This window comes from Bradysia coprophila, unplaced genomic scaffold (assembly GCF_014529535.1).
Source record: "Bradysia coprophila strain Holo2 unplaced genomic scaffold, BU_Bcop_v1 contig_87, whole genome shotgun sequence".
NCBI classification, from domain to species: domain Eukaryota; kingdom Metazoa; phylum Arthropoda; class Insecta; order Diptera; family Sciaridae; genus Bradysia; species Bradysia coprophila.
Window position 1 is genome coordinate 67,709 of NW_023504014.1, and position 26,429 is coordinate 94,137.

Here is a 26,429-nt window from a genome sequence, read left to right on the forward strand (position 1 = left end):
AATACAATGGTTCGGCGAGCTGGGCAAGTTATGGGTCGTTTGAATCGTCATCAATTTTAAGAAAAAGGTATTTTCCGCTTTCTCTGTTAGTTTCTCATTTTGAGCGTGAACACGTGAAAAGTTACAGCATGTCAAGGGGTCGTGAAAACAGTTTTTTCTCAGTCGATAAAAGTGAAACTAATACTGCCTTTTTTGCGAATAAAGTTGTATACAACTCGTGATAGTGCTTTTTTAGGCACACGACTTGAATTTTCAAACACGGCCTGCGGCCCAAAAAAACATTTATCACTCGGTTGTATGTATGTATATTCTGTGAAATGTTTCTAAAAGTTGAAATGTTGTAGGATTATAGGCCTCTGGCAGACCGTTATAAAGAGTATAATCATCGGTAAGGGTCGCCACCCGTTCTGGACTTATGACTCAAAATATGGTAAATGTTTGGACATTCCTGCTGGCTTGCAACAGCGCTTATCCGTGGAAGTGATTATAGTGTTTTGTAGCTGGGACTTACAGAAAAAAAAGACACCCTTAGACTAATCATTAAATAGATCGTCTAAGAAGACACCTATTTCTTAGAATTGAAAGACGATTCAAACGAGCCATAGCTTGCGCAGATCACCGTACCATTGTTTTCAAATTGGTTCGTGTTTTGGCGATATCACTCTTAAGTGGGTGAAGTGAATTTTCATAGATGCCTGTCGTGCCATGGCATTAACGCGTTTTCTACTTTATTGTTCTAAATACGAGATCGTAAAATTAAACTTCGTCTCGGACAAATGTTGCACACAATGCAGTTCAGCTGCAAACATACTTTACAGAGTTAAAACACACTGGGTCGCAACTGCGTGCCAAGGGCAAAAGCTTACTGTAACGCACATTAACCTTGGCTGGTGATAAAACGATGTAGAGTTTTCGTATGAGTTTTGTTAATCCGAGGCGAAGCCGAGGTCAATAAACACACGAAAACGATAATTTTCCTCTTTTAGGAGATGAAACTTCAAAGTAATGTATGATTTAGACCTCCAGTGATATAACGATGACGTCACAATATGGCGCAAATGCTTCACGCGTACCGTACTATTCATTCTTCAAGCACTACTTTCGTCTTTCGACGCCCTCAGCATTTAAATTCCATTACTAGGGATAAAAATGAAAAGTCTCCTTTTCGTGTTTTATTTACCTCGGCTACGCCTCGGATCAAAAAAAATCACACGAAAACTCTATTTTTCATCGTTTTATCCCTAAATGACTATTTTGATAAAATCAACTTTCAAGCTAAAATATTAGCTTTTACAAGCTTTATATACAACAAGATGTCAGAGATAAGGCATCACTTATAAACGTAAACAGTGCCATTGTATCCGCGTATGAATGTCATATTTTTTTAAGAAGAACAATCCGAATGAACCGCATTTAAATGAGAAATAATTACGACTATAACATTTCGCTTCCCCCCATACCAACAATATCCATTCAACTTATTCTAATTATAACCGCCCTATTTAATTACTTACAGGCTCTTTCACCCATAACATCAACCCTGCTAAATGGTGGCGATAAAATCATATTAGGAACTTCCAGTGAACTCCCCGAATATAGTTGTGATAACGCCCCAGACATTCCAGTAAGTGTGGTTTAGCATTGTTTAATCCATGATTGTTTGTGTTTGTGGACCACTAATTTACTTATTGAACAGAGAGAAGAGAAGAAAAAAATTGTTTGCTCTGTTGCCGGCGGCGGTGTTCTATTTTATTTCGAAAATACACACTGCAATACCCGAAAGACTGACGAGTTAATTTTGGTATTATATGTATAGGATAGCGGCATCAGAAGATGAAAATAATTGCCGAATAAATTAAAACGGAAATTGTTGTATAACCCAGTCGATGAGAACATTCGGTTAAAATCTCAGCATAATAGACCGTTTATTAAATGAAATAGCTGTGGAAAATTGAGCGATGAATTTGCTAAGAAACCGCCAAAAATGCGGGCATTGTTACCCATTTTTTGATGGGGGAGGAAAAATGAAAAAGCGAACCAACAATTCGCAGCAACAACCAAAACAATTCGTAACTCATCAAATTGCGGTTTCTTAATATTCATATACACCGAATGAGTGTTAATTTGCATTTAGCATTTTTAAAGGGGAAAGTGTAAGTGGCAAATGAATTAATTTCGAGACCCATTTGTATAAGGTGCGCGTTTATATATCAACTCTTTTATTTATGCCATTACCATTATATGTAGCTGCAAAGGTATACCTATTTGAATCAAGCAAAAACACTCAAAAGAGTAAAAGTGACGCAAGTCCCTGTGCATACTTCCAAAACAACTGATATCGCTGGAGGTGACGCATTCTGCGCTTGTACGCAAAAAATGTAACAGCAAAAATTTGACCAAAGAAATTCTAGAAACAAAATTTTACCAAAAAAATTTTGTGTCACAAAGTGGCAGATGGTTCGGACGTATTAGGACATATTCTTGCCTATTTTAAAAAATTTCTTAAAAGTACTTTCCTCAACATCTGCCACTTGTGACGCAAAATTTTTTTGGTAAAATTTTGTTTCTAGAATTTCTTTGGTCAAATTTTTGCTGTTACAGTTTTTGCGTACAAGCGCAGAATGCGTCACCTCCAGCGATATCAGTTCTTTTGGAAGAATTAGTTAAAATTTGAAAAATTAAAAAAATTTGAAAAATTTGAAAATTTTGAAAAATTTAAAAAATTTGAAAAATTTGAAAAATTTAAAAAAAAAATAAAAATTTAAAAAATTTTGAAAAATTAAAAAAAAAATTGAAAAACTTTAAAAATTTTGAAAAATTTTAAAAATTTTAAAAATTTGAAAAATGTAAAAAATTTGAAAAATTTAAAAAATTTGAAAAATTTTGAAAAATTTAAAAAATTTGAAAAATTTGAAAAATTTTGAAAAATTTAAAAAATTTGAAAAATTTAAAATATTAAAAAAATTTGAAAAGTTTTAAAAAAATTTGCAAAATTTGAAAAATTTTGAAAAATTTAAAAAATGTAAAAATTTAAAAAATTTAAAAATTTAAAAATTTTAAAAATACTAGATTTAGGAAAAAAAATGAGGCGAGCAGAGCTTACCAAATACCAAAAGCGAACAAAGTTCTACCATACCCATCCACACACACACACACACTTAAAGGTGTTCTTATATGGGGCCTATATGGGAACTTCGAGGAGCCCTAGCTCCGAAACGAGGCCGGTTCCCCCCAATTTTTTTTCTGGAATGTCTTAGAATGACGACTAGAATCTACTCCCAAAATTTCAACAAAATCTAAAGAAGACTTTAGAAGATAGGAAACACGGACGGACGGACGGACGGACGGACTTACAAAGTAACGTAGGATTTTTTCATTTCGTTTAAAGTACTGAAATTGACCAAAATGTATGGAAATGGGGCTTCTTGGAAGATTTTTTGCGTGGCCAAATTTTAAGCTGCAAGAACGTGTGATAGCTCGTTGAACTCGTACGGACGCCTAGTTTTTTTTTAATGGTAATTTGGAGTCATTTGTCTTTGAATTGTAGAACTTCAATATTTGCTGTATATATGGTTCTGCAGTCTACGACAAAAAAAAATTTTTGAAATTTTTTCTAGTAATAGGACTTGTGTCACGGGCGCTATGCTAACGCGCGCCCATGATGAAGAGAAGGAGAAAGAAAAAAATTGGGTGCGAAGCTGCGAATAAAATGTGAAAAGGGTAACGGCAAACAATCAAGAAGTGACAAATGGGAAATAAATTGCTTTTGATATTTCTTGAAGTGGTTAGGTAGATAAAAAAAGGACGAAAAGTTGAAAAATGGGGTTAATTTCATACTTTTTTTTTGCCCTATATTAATTAGGTGAAACGAGAAATCTTTTTGTTGTTTTTTCTTTCTTTTATATGTGTTTGAGCTTTTGGACCGTGATTTATTCCGGCAGAATTATAACTCGTTGAAATAATTTTCCTAGTTAAAGAGGCGGTGGTGTAGCTTTCAAATGAAAAATCAACAGAGCACATTGTTTAGAACAAACTTGTTTGTTTTGGATAAGTTTGAATCGAATTCGTTGCCTGAAAGCTTAATAATGAACGTTATATTGCTGAGAGGTTACCGGTTTTATTAACCCGAGAACAACAAACAATTTCGCATAACACAAGAATGAAGAATTTTCACATCAAACCGCAAATTAATTTTTTTTGTTTTTAAATTCAACAGAATACGGCCATGGGTACGGGCGGTGTAATGTATCTTGGCGGCAACATTGTATCTGGACCACAGGACTCGTTGGTTGATCTTCTTTTACCGAACAGTATTGAAGATTTGGACAAGGTTTGTTCATTATTTCATTGCAAAGATAACGTCGACACAGGTCGAACCAAATTGACTTTGTTCCACAGTTGCCAAAATTGATTCGAAGTAATATACTGGCCCTTTCGACTTGCATACATCGAATTTCTGAGTTGATTGTTGAACAATTTTTCCAAACAAAAATCCTTAAAAACATCTTTGAAGTGCTCCTTCATCTTTTTCTTTTTCAGCCTGTTTCTTTCCACTGCTGGACGTAAGCCTCCCCAATTCTCTTCCATTCCGAACGATCCGTTGCCACTTGTTCCCAATTTGTGCCTGCAATTCTCTTTATACCATTATTCCATCTCTCAGGTGGTCTACCTCGCCGAGGTCGCGTCGTGTTTTAGGTGGTCTCCCGTTCATGATCTTTTTGCTCCAACGTTCGGCTGTCTTCTTGCAATATGTCCCATCCATCTCAACTTTCAAGATGCTATTCTTTCCATGACATCAACGAGGACCAATTCTACGTTTTATTTCTGCAGCTGGGTTGTCCATACCCAACTTTCGAAGTGCTGTTATTGAGGAAATCTCTCTAGTGTCCTGTTAGATTATGTAACTTACAGAGCAAACTGCTACAAATAGTAAAATGAATGAAGAGAAAGACTTTTTGCTAAACACCAGGCGATACTCTGAGTAAATTCCACTGTAGAGCAGAGTTCGCAACAGCTGGTGCTCAGCTCATATCAGCTGTTTTGTTTAGAGAACTCACTAACAACCTTTTACGGTCAGTCTTGAGCACCGACTTAACGTGACTCCGAACCACGCCTCGAAGTATGCAAACAATCTGTGAGGAAAGTTAGGCGCTTGTATGATATCTCGCCTTAATGCAGACGTATGTTTCGCACAAAAGTTCATCGTATTTGGAATACGTCATACGATACGAGTCACGCTGCAATTTCTTAAATTATAAAGCTTGAGTAAACTTAAGGAATGCGAAATAATCGCTAGAAAAATTCCATGTGGCTGGTACATAGGGGAATCGAGACCGGATCATTTTGGTGTAAGGCTATCACAAAACCACCGAGTCATCCCTTCCATCACTGTATATCAATATCCTATTTGTTGATACTCATTTACACTTGAGGTGTTACATAAAAGTAGGTCTATTCCATCTGTCAAAGTGACGTTTTAAACGTCAAACATAAGAAATCTTTTAAGTAGTCGGTAATTTCGTTGATTTTTCTTTAATTGTTTTTCACTAACTGGATTTTTTAAAAGATAAGGAAGAATTAACGAAATTACCGACCGTTTTACAGAGTTTCTAATGTTTGACGTTAAAAACGTCACTTTGACAGATGGAATATACCTACTTGTGATCCCAACGGACTCAATATAAAATATGTAGATGAATAAACCGGTTGACACACTAAGCATGACGACAGGAGGCCAAAGACCAGTTTTTTGAAATTCCGGAGTTCAGTGAAGTGTGAGATTTATAAAATGACGCTACACTTACCCTTTGTTGATAATAGAAAATATTTGCCTACATCACTGTATTCAAAAGGCCTTGCAAGTCGTGGAACGGAGTCGATTTTGCACCAAATTGCCCACGATATCTGTCTACGTACGAGCCTTATCAATCGCCATAAAATTGATTTTATTTCCGCAGGAGTTTGCATTTACATTTCTTCTATCATCACGTCTTTTTATACGACCGCATGACTTACTTGGCAGACTTTTGTTGAATGTACCTGAAGAAGAACCATTAGATCGATTGGTAGCATTGCTGAGCATATGGACAAATACATTTCCGTATGATTTTCGTGATGAGAGGATTATGTGTCACGTAAAACATATCGTAGCTAGGTAAATATGAAATGGATAACCAAGCATAACGAAGGAATAGAAAAAAAACCTGAATTCGAGGGGTAAATAATCGTAAATGCGTGCGTTCCGAAAGAGGATATCTTCTGAAGGATTTTTATGTGAACATTCAGAGGATTTACCTAATCTATTTTAAGGAGCTTGTAATGACTTTACGTGATTTTAAAGGTTTTTGCTGTAAGGAGGTGCGGGAAAACATTGAAAGTAGGAAAATATGCAGTTTTTCTTGCTTTCTAGCCAATAGCCAGTGTGGCTGCTAGGAATTTCGCTCCGCGTCATTCACAATAAGTGACAAAATGACATTTTATATAAGGAAAATTTCACTTTGTGGGTTATTGTGAATGACGAGGCGCGAAATTCCTCAACACATGCTTGAAGAACTAGTGAAAAACAAGGAAAATACGCTGTTTTGTTCGCCTTCTCTCCTATAACTACTGATTGTCGATTTTACTAAAATTCAGATCTGTCTCGTCGGTACCTTTCATTTGATGTATAGCACACGAGTCGTGTGACAGGACTGAACGACAGCGTCCATAGGTTTGTTCCAAATAACTGTAAACCCAATCTTTGACAACACGAACGCCGACGATTTCATCGACAGAGATGAACATAACCTAAACGTCAACAAATTTCTTTGTAAACTTTTCGTTAAAATTTTCGTCAACCTGAAAGTTGAGGTTAAGTTGCCTTCTGTGGATGAAGTTTGACATTTCGAAATGACCTTGGAACAAACCTATACTTCGCTTCGCATCAACAAATTTGACAAATGAAAGGTATTGACAAGACGAATCACAATATTTTCAACCTGTCACATACGACAATTCATCTGTTACAAATAACGACGACAAAAATAACGACAAGCTCTGCGTAATATGGTCCTTTATATACTAAAATGCATGTTAAAAAAATTGAAGTACAAGATCAACAGATTAAAAATACTTTGAATCGATGGAAGTAATAGACCCGATAATGATACTGGTCATATGTTTGCCGTCTGAAACAGGTTAATAAAATTGGTTTTGTACATATAACAGTAGTTATTGGCGAGAAAGCATGAAAAACTAAATTTTTTTCTACTTTTCCTGTTTTCCCGCACCTCCCAATAATTTGTTGTTTTTGTTTAAAGTCATCAAGGATTTTCTTTCAATTTAAGGATTTCCTTTGTGGAAATTCGGTTTTAAAACTTTTAACAAAATCCACAGAGTTTGGCTGTGAGGTTTAACGGAATTTCGACCATTATTTGCCCCTCGACAAAAATTCAATATCTAATCACACGACACATTACAAATAATAATGAAAAAAATAATCGAAAAATGAAATTTATTGTATCCTCAATTTCTCATCTGCCTTGCATGCCTACATCCATCATATATCACTCGTTATAACATACCCATCAATATTAGACATAACATCAAAATATAAATGTTTGTATCACTTCGAGCGGATGTGATTTGTTTACTTACGATAACATATTCCGTGTATAATGATATATCCAACTTACTTTACTTTACACACAGGTGTGCAAATACTGGTTTAGGTGATGTAGTCTCTGAACTATTGAGTGCCTTGTTAAATCGCCTGACTGAATTAGAGCAACATGAAAAGGAGTTGCGTGCATGCCAATCACTTGTAGATGAGGTATGTGTTGCTGAAAATCAAATAGTTTTTTTTTTGTCGCTTATGGGCATTGGACTGAAATGAAATTCATTCCATTTACTATAACAATAGGCTTGTATCGATGGACATTCCATTAACTTATTGCTATATATGATGGAATTCTGTCGATGTGTATGGAAGCCTTGTTTCGGAATTTGTAGCTTTTAGTAACCGACAATCAAAGACAGTTTATGATCGGAAATTTTAATGAAATGTTTGTTTACTTTGCCGCTCAGACTGAATTAATTAAGTGGCCGTCAGCAACTCAGCTGGCACAAATCTTATGTCGTATCGAACGAAAATTAGCTAAGCACATAGGGCCTGAAGAATTTGTTCAATGCAGCAGTACCGTTCACATTAGTCGAGTACGTATGCGGAGCATTATAAGCGAGTGTCAGTATTTTGAATGAAACGTGTTTTTCTTCGTATTTTTAAAGAATAAGAAATCGGAAAGCAAACCATCAGGATCCGGTGGTCCAGGTGGTCAGGATTCGAAGAAAACGTGCAACTTGGAAAGCTATTTGGACTGGTCGGCAAGATTGCGGCTACTCGTGTCGAATGAGATTTTATTGGTAAGTAAGCCTTTGCCTTCATTAATATTAATGTGGCGACAAGATTTGCAAAGCCCACAATTTTCAACAAACAAATCTTTCCTTAAAGAGGAAATCATCTAACCCAGATAGCTATTTATGCAACAAGAATCGTTATGTTATAGCACTAGATGTCGATGGGAAGCCGAGGATGACATGACATCGTGTGCGATGATATACTATCGTATTCGTGTTGCATAAATCGTTTTATGCCATTCTGTGACGGAACGAACTGTTTCTATGCCAAAACATGAATACAACATAAACCACATTGCCTGGAGAGGTATTACGGCATCAGTTCTCTTTTCTCTATTCTATTTCAATTCTACCTGATTCTAACTTTTCCTTTTTTCGAAAGATGTCGCTGCAATGTCAACAGGAACAGTAATGTGTTTTTAAATAGGCCCTATATCGGCTTGCCAATAAGAGTCTTCAAAAAGGAAATGATGAAACGATAGCAAACGTTTTTTTCAAATCCTTAAGGCCCGTCATTGCGAAATGACAGGACAGTTTCCCGAAAATGTATGGAAAATTCTATCACAAAAATTCACCGAAAAAATTTAAAGAAACTCACCTCGTATGCTTTCCATTGTATTCGGACATAGTCTCTTTAGGTCGCCAAGGCATATTTGAACACTAAACACTTTTTACGCGATGCAAAAACAATTTTTTTTTGTTTTGTCGCGACAAAAACACAGAAAATATTTCGACACAATTGTGACACTCCGCTATTATAAGTACTAGAATGAATGTTTGCTGTGTTCACTTCGGCGGTAAAATATTTTCATTCAAAAAAGTGTCTGACCCTTCAACGATGGTAGACATTTATTAAAATTGTAACCTCTCCCACTTCTTTAGTAAGCTAACAAGACTTCGCTGAGTCTAATTATGCCAACTCTTTGAATAAAAATATCGGCTGAGGTCGAATAATTCTCCGCTGAGGTCGAATAATTCTTCGCTGAGCTTTAAATAACCTCTAATAATTCTCCGCTAGGCTTCAGTAAGAGTCCGTTAGACTTTAGCACGTTATAGTAAGGCAATGAAGCTAAGCGAACACTGAATAAGCATCAGCGGATACCTAATAATTGTTGCTATGATTTGATAGCTCCACTTAGCTTCGGCAGATCTCCGCTGAGTGTCCGATTCACTCCATTAAGCCTTCCTGCAACTTGCTTAGTCCTAACGGACACTTTTTGTAGCCTAGCGGAATATTATTAGAGCTCAGCGGAGGTTTGTTAAAGCTCAGCGGAGAATTATTAGAACTCAGCGGAGAATTATTCGACCTCAGCCGATATTTGTATATAGGAAACGATGAAGTTCTAGTTGAATAAAAACGCCAACCGATTCCATAAAATGAACAATTATTTATTTGATTCACAGTGATGTGAAATACAAGTGTTGTCCTTTCTACGTTTCGCCCACGACTAATTACATTTAACCTCGTTGTTTGAGAGAACGATGAGCATCATCGTTCGACATCTGATTGACATACTCGCCCTACCGATTATACGGTAACTCGTTCCCACACAACCCCCCTTAACAAAACATTTGCCCTCAAATGTTCAGATTTTCGGACTTTCGGCAATCCACTGCGCTTGATATACTGCCTCTCATGAACTCGGACCATCATTGATTCGCCCATCTTTGACTCGACCATCTTTGCCTCGACCATCTTTGACTCGACCATCTTTGACTCGACCATCTTTGACTCGACCATCGTTGATTCGACCATCATTGCTTCAACCATCATTGATTCGACCATCATTGATTCGACCATCATTGATTCGACCATCATTAATTCGACCATCATTGATTCGACCATCATTGATTCGACCATCATTGATTCGACCATCATTGATTCGACCACTCTTGACTTCGATCCAAATTCGCTCGGTTTTATTTCAATTCGTAGCAGTTTAGCATTCCATTTCGCTGACACGCCTAATATTTGTCTAACAGTGCATGTACGTTCGATCCGTTTATTGCTCTTCTCACCCAATGTATGAAACACACTCGAACGATCGTCTGCTGTACTGATGTGTGTGCTGCGTCTATTGTCTCTGAACAAACCACGCGCTCGTAACAAAAGCCTTCTCGAAAGTTGTCCTTCGTATCTTTTTTCGTCTTTTCACTTTGCGTTGTATGAATTTTCAGGTACTATAACACTTTACTGTTCAATTCGTCCTTTTTATTTAGCATGGAGGCAACGTTTCCACCTAAATTCTTTACGTCTTTTGTTCAGCGTGAAAACACCGTTTCACCTGAACTCTTTGCACAAATTTTTGAGTCTGGCTTTACTTTCCGCAACGTAATTATGTTTTTCCGCTTTTCAACACTTATATTCCATACTGATCACTGGCCGGTTGAGCCCCCATATAGGAAACGATGAAGTTCTAGTTGAATAAAAACGCCAACCGATTCCATAAAATGAACAATTATTTATTTGATTCACAGTGATGTGAAATACAAGTGTTGTCCTTTCTACGTTTCGCCCACGACTAATTACATTTAACCTCGTTGTTTGAGAGAACGATGAGCATCATCGTTCGACATCTGATTGACATACTCGCCCTACCGATTATACGGTAACTCGTTCCCACCATATGGGATCCAAAGAATAATTAATTTAGTAAAAACGCTTCGAATTCCATTTTTTACAAACAAAAATTTATTTAATTCATGGTCAGTTCGTAATCTAAATGTTTTCAGTTCGACAGTTTTATCCAGACTGATAATTCATCTGATGAGAGAACGATGTGTGACATCGTTCGATTTACTTTAAACAAAACAATGCAAAGAGAGAAGTAATTCAACTGCAAGTAAACCTTACCGATTATACCTGTTCCCACACAACCCCCTTTTACAAAAACATCTGACCTCAGATGTTCGTTCAACATTGTTTCGTCCAATCTTCTCCTCTCGCTCCATCCTCTTCTTCGTCACTGTCTGTCTCGTTCGGCTTCTCATCGACTGTGCGTACGATGCGTACGTCGCCCGCCTTAATTGTTATGTCCACCTGCTTCAAAAAATTCATCCCCAATATCATTTCGCAGGGTATGTCCGCGTCTTCGACCACATGAAACGTTACGTAATAGCCTGATCCACCAATTTTCACGTGTAATGTGAACTGTTCGTTGCTCGTGACGTCATTGCCCCACAATTTCAACGACTTGACCACTTCGATACATTCTGGCTTGTAGTCCAACTTCGCGATGCTTGACCGACTAACCACTGAGACCGCCATTCCTGTGCAAACGATCGCCTCCAATTCGATTTTGCCATGTAACACGCGTAACTTCCAACTCGACATGTGGAGTCCAATGCCCAATGCTTTCTCCAAATTTTTCACTTCTTTGTCCTCGGTTGTACTGAATTCCACTTTGCGCGTCGATTTTCCAGTTTCTGCCGTGTTCGTTTCGCTGCAACTCTTCGAGATGTGCCCGAAACCATTACACCGGAAACATCTGGTGCCTTTCTCTTTATGTGGGCAATGCATCGTTTGATGATTTTTACCGCCACAATTCGTACAACGCAACCCGTCGACCATTTTGCTTCTTGACCACCATGAAAACTTCAAACACGTGTTGCACAATAGCCTTCTCGAATGTTCCTTCGTCTCAACTCTTAACAATTCTTCTTTTCCAGCTTAACAATCTTCACTGCACTTCGCGATTTGATAACACTCAGTTATCCACTTTACTGTTCTTCTTTTCTTCTTTATTTAGCGTGGAGGCAACGGTTTCCACCTAAATTCTTTACGTCTCTTTGTTCAGCGTGAAAATAACGGTTTCACCTGAACTCTTTGCAAAATTTTGAGTCTGAATCCACTTTATTCTTAAAACTTTTCACTCAGTTCAATCGCCTTAAATTCAATTGGTTGAGCCCCCATATGGGATCCAAAGAATAATTAATTTAGTAAAAACGCTTCGAATTCCATTTTTTACAAACAAAAATTTATTTAATTCATGGTCAGTTCGTAATCTAAATGTTTTCAGTTCGACAGTTTTATCCAGACTGATAATTCATCTGATGAGAGAACGATGTGTGACATCGTTCGATTTACTTTAAACAAAACAATGCAAAGAGAGAAGTAATTCAACTGCAAGTAAACCTTACCGATTATACCTGTTCCCACATGTATTCAAAGAGGTGGCATAATTAGACTTTGCGAAATCTTCTTAGCTTACTAAAGAGGAACGAACATATATTGACGCTCAGCGCAGTCTTACGAGAGGCTAAATTTTTAATAAATGCTCTCCCATCGTTGAAAGAATGTCCGCCGTCGATGAGCATTAATGTATACGCTACCCTTTGTTAACCGTTTGATGATTGTTTTTAAATGTCCGACACTTTTTTGAATGAAAATATTTTACCGCTGAAGTGAACACAGCAAACATTGATTCTAGTACTTATAGGTAGCGGAGTGCCACAGTTGTGTCGAAATATTTTCTGTGTTTTTGTCGCGACAAAACAAAAAAAAAACTTTTTGTTTTTGCATCGAGTAAAAAGTGTTTTAGTATTCAAATATGCCTTGGCGACTTAAAGTGACTATGTCCGAATACAATGGAAAGCATAAGAGGTGAGTTTCTTTGAATTTTTTCGGTGAATTTTTGTGATAAAATTTTCCATACATTTTCGGGAAACTGCCCTGTCATTTCCCAATGACGGGCCTTAACTCCAAGAGAATATAGGGCCGATCGAAAAACTGATTAGTGTTCTGGAGTCCGCGGTCGTGTGCTATGCGATGGCATTTTATTTGACTAAAGTCCGTCGAATAAAAAATTAATTATTTTTCTGTTGACATTGGCTTTGTTTCGGCGACATCTTTCGAGGGATTCTTTTGAAAAACGACCTGCCGAAATCGGACGTATTTTCCAGTGGACTTTTTTTATATGTGCCCCGATAGGTATTGGTCCCTAGAAGCCAAAAATATTTTTTTTGAAAATTCATCGATGCTTGTGTGGACAGTGAGAGGTGTTCGAAAACCGAAAACATGTACTTTTAATCTGGAAATTTCTCCTCCTACACGAAACGTACAAGGTCGTGTGAGGTGTCATTAGAAAGGTAATTTCTAAAAAAAAGGCATGTACTTTCGGGGCAAATAGTCGATCATGGGGGAAAACGCACCCCTGAGGAATTACGAGCAGTTTAAAGTATGGGTAAACGTTTGATTATTTCGGCGAATTTCTGACAGCATCGAAAAATGTTTTTGGCTTCTAGGGACCAATACCTATCGAGGCACATATAAAAAAGTCCACTGGAAAATGCGTCCGATTTTGGCAGATCGTTTTTCAAAAGAATCCCTCTGCAACAAAACCAATATCAACAGACAAATAATTAATTTTTTACTCGACGGAGTTTTGTCAAACAAAATGCCATCGTTCTGCAAACGACCTCAGGACCTTCGGATCAGTAATCAGTTTTTCAATACGACCTATATTTTCTTGGCGATGAGTGTTTGAAAAAACGTTTGCTATCGTTTCAGGACATCATTCTTGAAGACTCTTATCGCCAAGCCCATATAGGGCCAATTAAAAACTAATTACTGTTCAAGTGTTCTGAGTTCATGTGTCGTATAGCACTTATTTGGCTAAGATGCGTCGAGTAAAAAAATGATTATTTTTTTGTTGACATTGACTTAGCTGCAGCGACATCTCTCAGTGAAATATTGAATCGTTCTCTACCGGTAGAGTTCACGTAGAATTGAGAATCGATTCCGTTATCCCTCTCCTGGCCAATGCTGAGAGACTGTAGTACAATGCAAATGTTAATGACAACAAATATCGCTAACACTTTGTAAAATGTAAACGTATTTCACATGCAAAAATTTGTTACATTTTTCTTATGATTCACTTGACATTCACATGCAAGAAGCTAAGACTAAGAAACATCCATTACATAACTCGGGATAAAAATGAAAAGTAGAGTTTTCGTGTGAATTTTGTTGATCCGAGGCGTAGCCGAGACACGCGAAAACGAGACCATAGTCATGTAACATACTATTTGCACACTAAGCCTCTTCCTTAAATTCGACGTCACAAGGAGGAGTACCATTTCGTCGCAAAATTGCATAAAATTGCGTACATTAAGTAGGCAACAGTGTCGGATATGAATACAAATTAGGGCGTATCGAATTTTGAGAATTTTAAGGGTCGCGATAGCCTGTGTGCGGAAAACGTAGATCATTGAAAACCAAGTCCAGGCATATGGTTGATGGATCCGAAGGTGCCCGGGAAGAAGTCCCCCCGGACGACTTTAACTTTCATATGGTCATAACTCGGAAAGTTAAGAGTATTTTTGAAAACAATGTTCTAGCAGGATGTAGAGCGTTAAAAACTCTACAAAACTGCCAAAGAAACCGATGGTCCAAAAGGTGTGTCTGTCGAGGTTTTCTAACATCGAAAGTTCGACATTTTGGTTTTTGACTTTTATTTCCTGAGAGACAAATTATTAACTTTAGCTTTTGGTATGAGGTTGTAGAGGAGGTCGAGTACTACCAGTACACTAGGCATTGTCCCGGTCGGCGATCCATCCGAAACCACTTTTTCAACATTTTTGAATGGACTTTTTAAGTGTACCCACGTCGCCCACGAAGCCAGTGCAGACAATGTAACCGGTGTTGCTGAGTCGAGGTAACCTTGGCCAGTAAGTGCACATAATATTCCATAACAGTAGCTGAACTCTTTTACAAAATATTTAAGAATTCGGTGTAGCACATTTTGTAATCGTTTTAATTAGTTATTTGACCCACGAACAGTAGTAAGAAGTCGATTTCGTTGCAAATACACATTTTTCGATATTTTTACAAAAGGTTGAACTTCGTGGTTTACCGTGTCAATATAATGTGCTACATCGAGATCCCAAATATTTTGTAAAAGAGTTCAGCTACTGTTATGGAATATTATGTGCACTTACTGGCCAAGGTTACCTCGACTCAGCAACACCGGTTACAGTGTCTGCACTGGCTTCGTGGGCGACGTGGGTACACTTAAAAAGTTCATTAATGTTGAAAAAGTGGTTTCGGATGGATCGCCGACCGGGATAATGCCTAGTGTACTGGTAGTACTCGACCTCCTCTACAACCTCATGCCAAAAGCTAAACCTAATAATTTGTCTCTCAGGAAATAAAAGTCAAAAACGAAAATGTCGAACTTTCGATATTAGAAAACCTCGACAGACACACCTTTTGGACCATCGGTTTCTTTGGCAGTTTTGTAGAGTTTTTAACGCTCTACATCCTGCTAGAACATTGTTTTCAGAAATACTCTCAACTTTCCGAGTTATGACCATTTGAAAGTTAAAGTCGTCCGGTGGGACTTCTTCCCGGGCACCTTCGGATCCATCAACCATATGCCTGGAATTAGTTTTCAATGATCTACGTTTTCCGCACACAGGCTATCGCTGCCCTTGAAATTCTAAAAATTCGATACGCCCTAATACAAATTTATCGCACTTGATTGAATTAGAGCCGCTGGTAAAAATTTAATCAAATGTAAAAGTTGCAATCATGAATAATTCCTACGGGGCTAATGGCTAATAGCACGGTTTATGCTGTAAAAAGTCTCTCTGTTGTCTGTTGTACCCACTGGGTTCTATGTATGAACAGAATTAGATTTTGTTTAATCAAGTCACAAAGCATAAAACCTGTGCAACTGTATGGCATACATGTAAACTACAAAAGAACTGATATGACATTGAATTAATAACGAAACAAACAAAAAAAATTGTGAAATTTTTCACCATGTGGGACAATAAATTAGTTACTTTTATCCGACAGTGTAATGGAATTCGTGATCGCAGCAAAGTAGTTGAACTATGGAGTGGAGTTGCACAATACTGTCTCCTGGTGGGCAACTACAACAGTGCAACCGTAATTTTAGAATCCCTGGAATCACCAGCTATTGCAAGATTACAAGCCACGGTATGTTCTCTCTTTTTTTTTGTCATTTTCATTCGCTTTTCTTCATCTCCTTTTTTTTTTTTAATCCGTTCGTTTTGTTGTGTCACAACACATAATTTATATAAATAATATGGTTTTCCCAGTGGGGATGCCTTTTCTTGCTTGTGCGGTTTGTGGAATAAACATTTTATTATACATGTGTGAACGTGTGTGGTGGCTCTATGGAATGCATAACAGAATTTTCGTATTATTACATCAAAAGGCAATTTATTTTTGATTGTGATTCTTTTGTGTCTGGCTGGCAAAGATGAGCAAAATAATTTTAAAACGTTGTGCATCAGTACAGCTTGAAGTGGCTTGAGATGGCAGTGGATAGTGTTGACACCATGAAAATGTATTCGAAATTTCTAATTTAAATACAAAGTGTAAGACTTTGAATTGGACAGATATTCATCAAGCACTGCAATTGCAGTTTGCTTATTCGTAACTATTGGTCTCCTAGAGAGCTTTCTGACATTTTCATACAAACGAAGACCAGTTATTAAGAACGTATACTATTATAGTCTATATGCGCATACATTTAGTGTGATACACATACCAACGGGTGACAATTATAATTTTCCGGTTGAGCGAAGCCTTAACCACCTCCGATAATATGTTGTTTCAGGTTGATACTGTTTTGCACACGTAAAAAATCCACCTTTCGTAAGCAATTTTCTTTTCGGTTTCTCTGATTTTATATCATTTGTCATTTGAAACATGGCCTCAGTATTTCGTGGAGGTCTGAAAAGATCTGGAGTTTCTATAATAAGTAGCGATTATGTTAGAGAATGAGGGGTTTCCAGCACGAGCCGGAGGAAGAGAGTTCTGGAGTCGACTTCGCTAAAAAGCGTTTCAGCATAAGTTAAGAACAACGTTTTTTGAGCGAATTGAGTTTGATAGCAACATCGTGTGACAAAAACTGCCACTTTTGCAACGTGTTGCGTACAAAGTTTTCTGGAACTAGCTGCGAAAAATGAACTTTGAAATGCAAAACATATCTCTACCTTTAAGAGCGCTCACCCCTTGGCAATTTTCTAGCCTACATTTGTGCGCAAAAATATTCGTTTTTTGATGATTTCTCTGAACGAAAATCTTTTTTTGAAAAAAGGAGGCAAAAATGTGTTACTTTTAAAGGAAAAATTGGTTTGTGAGTGATAAGTTATCCCACTTGGAGAAATCTTTGCAAAATGTGCAAATTACACATTTTGCAAGGGTTTCTCCAACTGGGGAAAGTTATCACCCACTGATAGCATGGTATACCAAATACCATGTAAAGTGTTGGAACTTTAGGAACTAACATATTATAACCTCAACAATCCCAAAAGTCCAGAAGGGAATCCAATAAAACCTCAGAAATCCTTCATAATACTTACGTTCTGGAGCTGGGAACATATTGTGCATGTGCAGTGACATAATTTTAGGAACTGACCCACTACCACCTCAACAGTTCAATAAATCCAGAAGAGAATCCAAAAAACTCAGAGATCCTTCAAAATGCTTAAATTCTTGAACAGGGAGCATGTTTCCGTGGAAATATGAAACTCTGTTACGCCTTGAGTTACTAAAATTATTACTCTGTTACTCTAAATAAATAATAATTTCGCTGTATTTTTACATGAAGAACATGTGGTGACTTCACTGTTACGGACATATCTCCGTAATGAGCTGCCCGATTTAAATAAATAAGAAAACGTAGCTCTTTAAATTCTCTCTAAACCTTCTAAAGAAAATTTTTGTGAATTTACAGTCTTTCTATCGGTTTCAGAGATTTCCCTTTGAGGCATAAAAATTTTTCGAGTTTGACCAATTTTTTCCGCCATTTTGGACTCAAATGTCAAAAAATAAATTAGACTTTTCTCTATAACTTATCCTTTGGACGTGGATTGATAGCTCTTCTCCCCGCTCTTCTCGCTTACGAATGAAAAATCATAGAAAAAAATGGACATAACGGCCGCTCATCAGAGAACCATTGAGCTGCCGTCTTGGCCCTTTTTTCAGCCTAAGCAGGTCCACTATAATAACTCCCTTTACAAAATTTTGGTATCGAAAAATCGTGTACGAGTTCACCTTTTACATAGTTGGAAAATGCGTTGTTTTAGCACCGTGTTCTAAATTACCCTACGCCGAGTCTGGTCGGGGTAGCACCTAACATCAGGCTAAGAATAATTAAAAACGACATTTGGCGTTGTTTGAGAAACATTAAACATTCTATGCCACTCGTTTACTTTTTATCACAACGGCAAAGAAACAACAACCAACAATTTTGGTAAATTGCAGTAAATTCGGTAAATAATAAATTTATCAATATTTTTTTTTTTTTTTTTTTTTTTTTTTTTTTTTTTTTCAGTCAAAAACTATTTATTTATTCAAAGCGAAAAAAAAGACTGCTCGCATACGGCGCAGTCAATAAAAAAAACGATCTTTTCAATCAACAAATATTACAATAAATAAAAATCATCCGCTCTATTACTTCCTAAAGTTCCAAGAATACATGCCGCATTGCCTCTTTGTATAGCAATAGAAATTTTCTGCAACAGATAATCTTTGGAACGTGGCTCCCCTGATGCTCTCTTCATCAACGATCCCAACTTGTCAATAAATTTCCTTGTTTCTGGACCCATGCAACCTAATGATTCAAAGGCAAGGGGGGTAAATAAATAGTTTTCTTTAAGACGTATATATATATATTATCAATAATAGTCCCAGCGAGCAATACAGTTGGGGAAAAATCATTGAAATTCGCAATAGTGCCGATATCTTTGCTACGAGTTGACCATAATTCGAATTTACACTCAAAAATTACCAAAAAAAATCGTCAATTGAAATTGATGAATTAATTTATTAAAATTGTGTGTACCAAATAAGCTCAATTGGCGGGAAAATGTATTTAATTCATAATGTCGGTTGAATTTAGTCATTCGAATTGAATTTTACCATTGAGAAAATACTTTCATTTTCATAATGAGTTTACCCTTCCCCCGTCCATATTGCAGCTCGATATGCAGATGGAACTTATCAAAATGAATTGTACATGAGATTGTACCAGCAGCATTGAATTATTAAATGTAAATTTACATATCACATTTGCGACTAACATTCGCATAAAATTGGTTCGCTAGAATTGATTTACTAATGAAATTAAATAAATTTCTCCCGTTGCAATACATAATGCCAATTTTATCATGTATTCCATGTTCACAAATGGGCGCACCATGGTCGGAGGCATTTTACTAACCGACATTATAACATTTTAATTAAAAACGAATATTTCGCAGAAATTTGATATTAAAATTAATTGGATTTATATATTTCAAATAATTGCTCTCGATGGGATCGTCGATTATTATTGCTCATATTTACATTTGATAAGTAGCCGAATGTTGTTCACAACATTATTACACTGATATCGATTGGAAACGCAAACCTCAGAGCAAATCAGCAAACAATGAGCTGAGCTTTTCGGTTTGTTTTATAATTGCTTCGTTTCAAATAAAAATTGAAATGACACAATCGATCGTCGTCGTTGGATGAGTTAAATTTTCTTATTTTAGAACGGCAGGCGTATCACTTAAACTAGTGGTTAGGGTTTTCTACAATTTTTTTTTCGATATAAGTGAGGTGTTCTGAGGTTGGTTCCTAAATTTTAGGATGACAGATGATTCCTCTGGCACTTCCTAACTTCCATCGGATTTTTCGATGGATTTGGGTTATTTTGGACATGAGTGAGGTGTTCCAAGATTGATCCCCAATTTTGGGATGACAGATGATTCCTCTGGCACTTCCGTACTTCTATCGGATTTTTTGATGGATTTGGGTTATTTTCGACATGAGTGAGGTGTTCCGAGGTTGGTTCCTAAATTTTAGGATGCCAGATGATTCCTCTGGCACTTCTTAACTTCCATCGGATTTTTCGATGGATTTGGGTTATTTTCGATATAAGTGAGGTGTTCCGAGGTTGGTTCCTAAATTTTGGGATGACAGATGATTCCTCTGGCACTTCCTAACTTCCATCGGATTTTTCGATGGATTTGGGTTATTTTCGACATGAGTGAGGTGTTCCAAGGTTGATTCCCAAATTTTGGGATGACAGATGATTCCTCTGGCACTTCCGTACTTCTATCGGATTTTTTGATGGATTTGGGTTATTTTCGATATATGTGAAATGTTCCAAGGTTGGTTCCTAAAATTTGAGATGACAGATGATTCCTCTGGCACTTCCTAACTTCCAACGGATTTTTCGATGGATTTGAGTTATTTTCGATATAAGTGAGGTGTTCCAAGGTTGATTCCCAAATTTTGGGATGACAGATGATTCCTCTGGCACTTCCTAACTTCTATCGGATTTTTTGATGGATTTGGGTTATTTTCGATATATGTGAAATGTTCCAAGGTTGGTTCCTAAAATTTGAGATGACAGATGATTCCTCTGGCACTTCCTAACTTCCAACGGATTTTTCGATGGATTTGAGTTATTTTCGATATAAGTGAGGTGTTACAAGTTTTGTTCCTAAATTTTGGGATGACAGATGATTCCTCTGGCACTTACTAACTTCCATCGGATTTTTCGATGGATTTGGGTTATTTTCGACATGAGTGAGGTGTTCCAAGGTTGATTCCCAAATTTTGGGATGACAGATGATTCCTCTGGCACTTCCTAACTTCTATCGGATTTTTTGATGGATTTGGGTTATTTTCGATATATGTGAAATGTTCCAAGGTTGGTTCCTAAAATTTGAGATGACAGATGATTCCTCTGGCACTTCCTAACTTCCAACGGATTTTTCGATGGATTTGAGTTATTTTCGATATAAGTGAGGTGTTACAAGTTTTGTTCCTAAATTTTGGGATGACAGATGATTCCTCTGGCACTTCCTAACTTCCATCGGATTTTTCGATGGATTTGGGTTATTTTCGACATGAGTGAGGTGTTCCAAGGTTGATTACCAAATTTTGGGATGACAGATGATTCCTCTGGCACTTCCTAACTTCTATCGGATTTTTTGATGGATTTGGGTTATTTTCGATATATGTGAAATGTTCCAAGGTTGGTTCCTAAAATTTGGGATGACAGATGATTCCTCTGGCACTTCCTAACTTCCAACGGATTTTTCGATGGATTTGAGTTATTTTCGATATAAGTGAGGTGTTCCAAGGTTGATTCCCAAATTTTGGGATGACAGATGATTCCTCTGGCACTTCCTAACTTCTATCGGATTTTTTGATGGATTTGGGTTATTTTCGATATATGTGAAATGTTCCAAGGTTGGTTCCTAAAATTTGAGATGACAGATGATTCCTCTGGCACTTCCTAACTTCCAACGGATTTTTCGATGGATTTGAGTTATTTTCGATATAAGTGAGGTGTTACAAGTTTTGTTCCTAAATTTTGGGATGACAGATGATTCCTCTGGCACTTACTAACTTCCATCGGATTTTTCGATGGATTTGGGTTATTTTCGACATGAGTGAGGTGTTCCAAGGTTGATTCCCAAATTTTGGGATGACAGATGATTCCTCTGGCACTTCCTAACTTCCATCGGATTTTTCAATGGATTTGGGTTATTTTCGATATATGTGAAATGTTCCAAGGTTGGTTCCTAAAATTTGAGATGACAGATGATTCCTCTGGCACTTCCTAACTTCCATCGGATTTTTCGATGGATTTGGGTTATTTTCGACATGAGTGAGGTGTTCCAAGATTGATTCCCAAATTTTGGGATGACAGATGATTCCTCTGGCACTTCCGTACTTCTATCGGATTTTTTGATGGATTTGGGTTATTTTCGATATAAGTGAAATGTTCCAAGGTTGGTTCCTAAAATTTGGGATGACAGATGATTCCTCTGGCACTTCCTAACTTCCAACGGATTTTTCGATGGATTTGAGTTATTTTCGATATAAGTGAGGTGTTACAAGTTTTGTTCCTAAATTTTGGGATGACAGATGATTCCTCTGGCACTTCCTAACTTCCATCGGATTTTTCGATGGATTTGGGTTATTTTCGATATTGGTTAGGTGTTCCGAGGTTGGTTCCTAAATTTTGGGATGACAGATGATTCCTCTGGCACTTCCTAACTTACATCGGATTTTTCGATGGATTTGAGTTATTTTCGATATAAGTGAGGTGTTTCAAGATTGGTTTCTAGATTTTGGGATTCAGATTGATTTCTCTAAAAAAATTTAATTTCCATAAGGTTTTTTGATGTTGTCGAAATGACATACTTACAAAAGTGGTGATATCAGTCAAAAAACCCTTAAAGGGTAAATGTGACGCAAGTCCTTTATCTTACTTACAAAATAACTGATATCGCTGAGGGTGACGCACTGTGCGCCGTACGCAAAGGTTTCATCAACAAAAAATTTACCCAAAAAATTTGTGAAAGAAAATTTTACAAAAATAAATTTGCGTCACAAGTGGCAGATGTTGAGGAAAATGGTTAAAAAATGTACTGAAAGAATTTAAACGGAAAAACCGACTAATCTGCCACTTGTGACGCAAATTTATTTTTGTAAAATTTTCTTTCACAAATTTTTTGGGTCAATTTTTTGTTGATGAAACCTTTGCGTACGGCGCACAATGCGTCACCCTCAGCGATATCAGTTATTTTGTAAGTAAGATAAAGGACTTGCATCACATTTACCCTTTAAGGGTTTTTTGACTGATCACTTAAACTAGTGGTTAGGGTTTTCTACAAAAAAAAGCCGCTCTGTAAATATATGACTCAGAAAATCAACAAAAATAATTACCGTCAGTGTCTTTGTAGGATGTGACGATTCTCCCATTTTGATAGTCAATACAGGAAGAGTTTTGCTGCATTTTCAGTTTTTTTTCTCTCGACCAATAATAGGGAACGTCAGATCGTTCGAGCAGAAACGGAATGTCCAACACAAGCGGAAGCACAAACACTTTTCTTTGGGACAATGTAGCTTTGCCAAAGAAAAATCGTTTGTGTTGTACATTCCGTTTCTGTTCGAACAATCTAACGTTCTCTAATAGGAAACGTCAGATTTTCTGAACAGAAAATACAAACGAAAACACAAACGTAGAGAGCAAGTTTGACAGATTCACTGAAAAATAATTGATTTCTTGCTTCAAGGATTTTAATTAAACAAAATGCCATTGTGTAGTGCATGATCTCAGGAGGCCGGCAAACTAATTGTTTTCTCAATACCAATACATGCATATATACCCATAAGCATTCGAAAATATGATGTATTGATGATATCAAAGTCTCGGAAAATATTGGCCTGACTCCTGACGTTATGCGCTCACAATGGCATTCTGCAAAACTCTCTCTAGCAAACAAACTCTCAGCTCTATGTGACAAATTCACACCTTATTTCTTGTATTCTAGAAACACAATTCTAAATTTTGGCTGACTAAGCTGTAATTTACATGTAAATTCCAAAGGCTACTTGACACTTTCTCCGCCTACACAAAAGTAGTTTGTTTGCTAGATAGAGTATTGCACTTTGTTTAATTAAAATCTTTGCAGTCAGAATTTAACTATTTTTCCGTGAATCTGTCAAACTTGCCTTTTGGATTATGTGTTCATGTTCAGAAAATCTGACGTTCCCTAATATATCCCACGGCTCACAACTGTATAAGCGATTTTTTTAGGGTACTGAAAACTTTGAAGAGTACTGTTGTTCCCACAAACCATCTTAAGATCACTTGTGCTTGATGTAGTAGTAGTGTAGTGTAGTGCAGTGACTATACAATAAGGTGGATCGATTTTAATGTTAATCCAAAAAGCACATAGCTTTCCATAAAACTGGCCGAGTTCCCAGATAACTTTTCCGAAAAAAGTTTTTCACAACGCACGCGAGAAAATAGTAATTTTCTCCCCTCCGCTGAAACTTCGGAAGTCTTTGTTGTGAAAAACTTTGTGTAACTCGGGAAAAAGGCTGGAAATTGTATTTTCTCGGATGAATTGTGTACCCTCTGGCCACAAACGACACCATAGAAATGCAATTTCCAACTATTCTTCCCTCGTTGAACAAATAACTATTTCACAAGGCAGACGATAAAACAGATATTTTCTTCACTCCGCTGAAACTTTGGGAGCTTTTGAACTTGTGAAAAAACGGTGTGTTTACCTCTGGAAGAAAAGTTCGATGCGACCGAGCAATTTTTGAGTCGAGCATCTTGTACGTGTAAGGGATTTTTCAACCATTAATAGCGCGGAGACCATTTCCAATTGGTACGATGATCTTGGTCATAATATCAGTCAAAAACACTCAAAATAGTAAAAGTGACGCAAGTCCCTGTGCATACTTCCAAAACAACTGATATCGCTGGAGGTGACGCATTCTGCGCTTATACGCAAAAACTGTAACAGCAAAAATTTGACCAAAGAAATTCTAGAAACAAAATTTTACCAAAAAATTTTGCGTCACAAAGTGGCAGATGATTCGGACGTATTAGGACATATTCTTGCCTATTTAAAAAAAATTCTTAACAGTACTTTCCTCAACATCTGCCACTTGTGACGCAAAATTTTTTTGAATTAGAAGATTGAAAAAATTTGAAAAATTTAAAAAATTTTGAAAAATTTAAAAAATTTTGAAAAATTTAAAAAATTTTGAAAAATTTAAAAAATTTTGAAAAATTTAAAAAATTTTGAAAAATTTAAAAAATTTTGAAAAATTAAAAAAAAAATTTAAAAAAATGAAAAATTTGAAAAAATGCTTTCCTGCAGCATGCCTCATATTTCGAGTAGAGTTGGATCAGGTGTAGTAGATCCCAATCTGTTGGTGTGATTTCTCTGAGAAGTATTTCGCCTCCAGAGGCCGATTTCTAACAACTCACTTCTGGTAGTACGTTGGTTGTAATCTTTTAGAAAACTTCAGCTGCATTTGTACAGCACAGACGCAACAATAGCAATTTCTCAAACCTCTCTGCTGTTTCGTTAGATTTTTTTTTACACGTAGCATGAAATTAAGAAACTTCATCCATTCCCCGGCCTGCATATGCATGAGTTTCGTAAGTAATTTATTTTCCCAGAAAAAGGAAACTCTAGTTAGCTTAGTTGCATCGTTCGTTATATTATTACAACGTTAAACGATTTGTTCGGCCATAGTTTAATGTGCTGCTCCCCATTTCTGAACATTGTTTAAGTGCCTTAGTTTTTAAACTCTGTGTTTTTCACACTTCAACATTTCCAACAACTTCCACTAAGTGTTAATTTATTTTAAATTGAGTAGTTCAAAGTGATGTGGAACCGTTGTTTCACGTTTGTTCACGTCGCTTCCATATCAACGATATTTACAATACACCGTGGTGATAATGGTGACGACGCAGATTGTATTTTGCCTTCTCTTGCATTATTATTGCATATCGTTCGTAACAAACAGAAGTTTATTTCGAATAATAACAATTATGAATGCGGCAGGTAGGTATACTGTCGCTATAATTGTATTTTATGAAAAACTATTGTAGACAATGTTGACATTAGAATTAATGAGGTCATGGAGGTGGGCTTTAATACCTTTAAAACAAAAGACTTAAACATTGTACAGTTAGCTCCCGCAGAAGCTTAAAATCTTTCCGGCAAAGGCATTAATTTCCACAACAACTATAAGTCTTAATTTTACCAGACAGACCCGTTCGTGAGAAATATTAAACTGTGGTTCGCTCAACTTTTGCATTATTTCCTTGACTGAAAGTCAGGGTCTTATGACAGAAAATCTCTTGAACGATAAGTTCTGCACTCTGATATTGGGAAAATGGTGTTCTCCCCCTGAAATCACACAATTTTAGAATTATCAGCGTTTTAAGAGTCATCGATGTTTCCAGCCCAGTCAAGTAAGTGAATTATGATATTTTGGCGCTAAATTTGAATTCACTTCGGCGTTTTCAAATCTTGCGCCAAAATATTACAAACTTTGTTGACTGGGAACATCAATGACTTTTGAAGCTTTGAAAATTACGATTTTCAATTATTTTTTTTGTTTTAATTGAAGGCGAAGTAGTATACATTCACTTACGGCGGCCATATTGAAAAAAATTCAGGACGTCACTTCTGACTAATAATTTTTTTCATGATATAAATTTGTGAATCATGAA

General features: G+C 36.7%; 1 protein-coding gene across 1 annotated transcript in view; it reads left to right on the forward strand.

Annotated features, from left to right (window-relative positions):
- Positions 1-1,417: 1,417 nt before the first annotated feature.
- LOC119084667 (ras-GEF domain-containing family member 1B) overlaps positions 1,418-26,429 on the forward strand; it is an 89,581-nt gene continuing 64,569 nt past the window's right edge. Inside the window, exons 1-7 of the mRNA XM_037194743.1 lie at positions 1,418-1,624; positions 4,217-4,330; positions 5,958-6,154; positions 7,690-7,810; positions 8,065-8,193; positions 8,266-8,400; positions 16,196-16,339. Of these exons, the coding sequence (XP_037050638.1) occupies positions 1,418-1,624; positions 4,217-4,330; positions 5,958-6,154; positions 7,690-7,810; positions 8,065-8,193; positions 8,266-8,400; positions 16,196-16,339 (1,047 nt within the window). The remainder of the gene's footprint in view (positions 1,625-4,216; positions 4,331-5,957; positions 6,155-7,689; positions 7,811-8,064; positions 8,194-8,265; positions 8,401-16,195; positions 16,340-26,429) is intronic.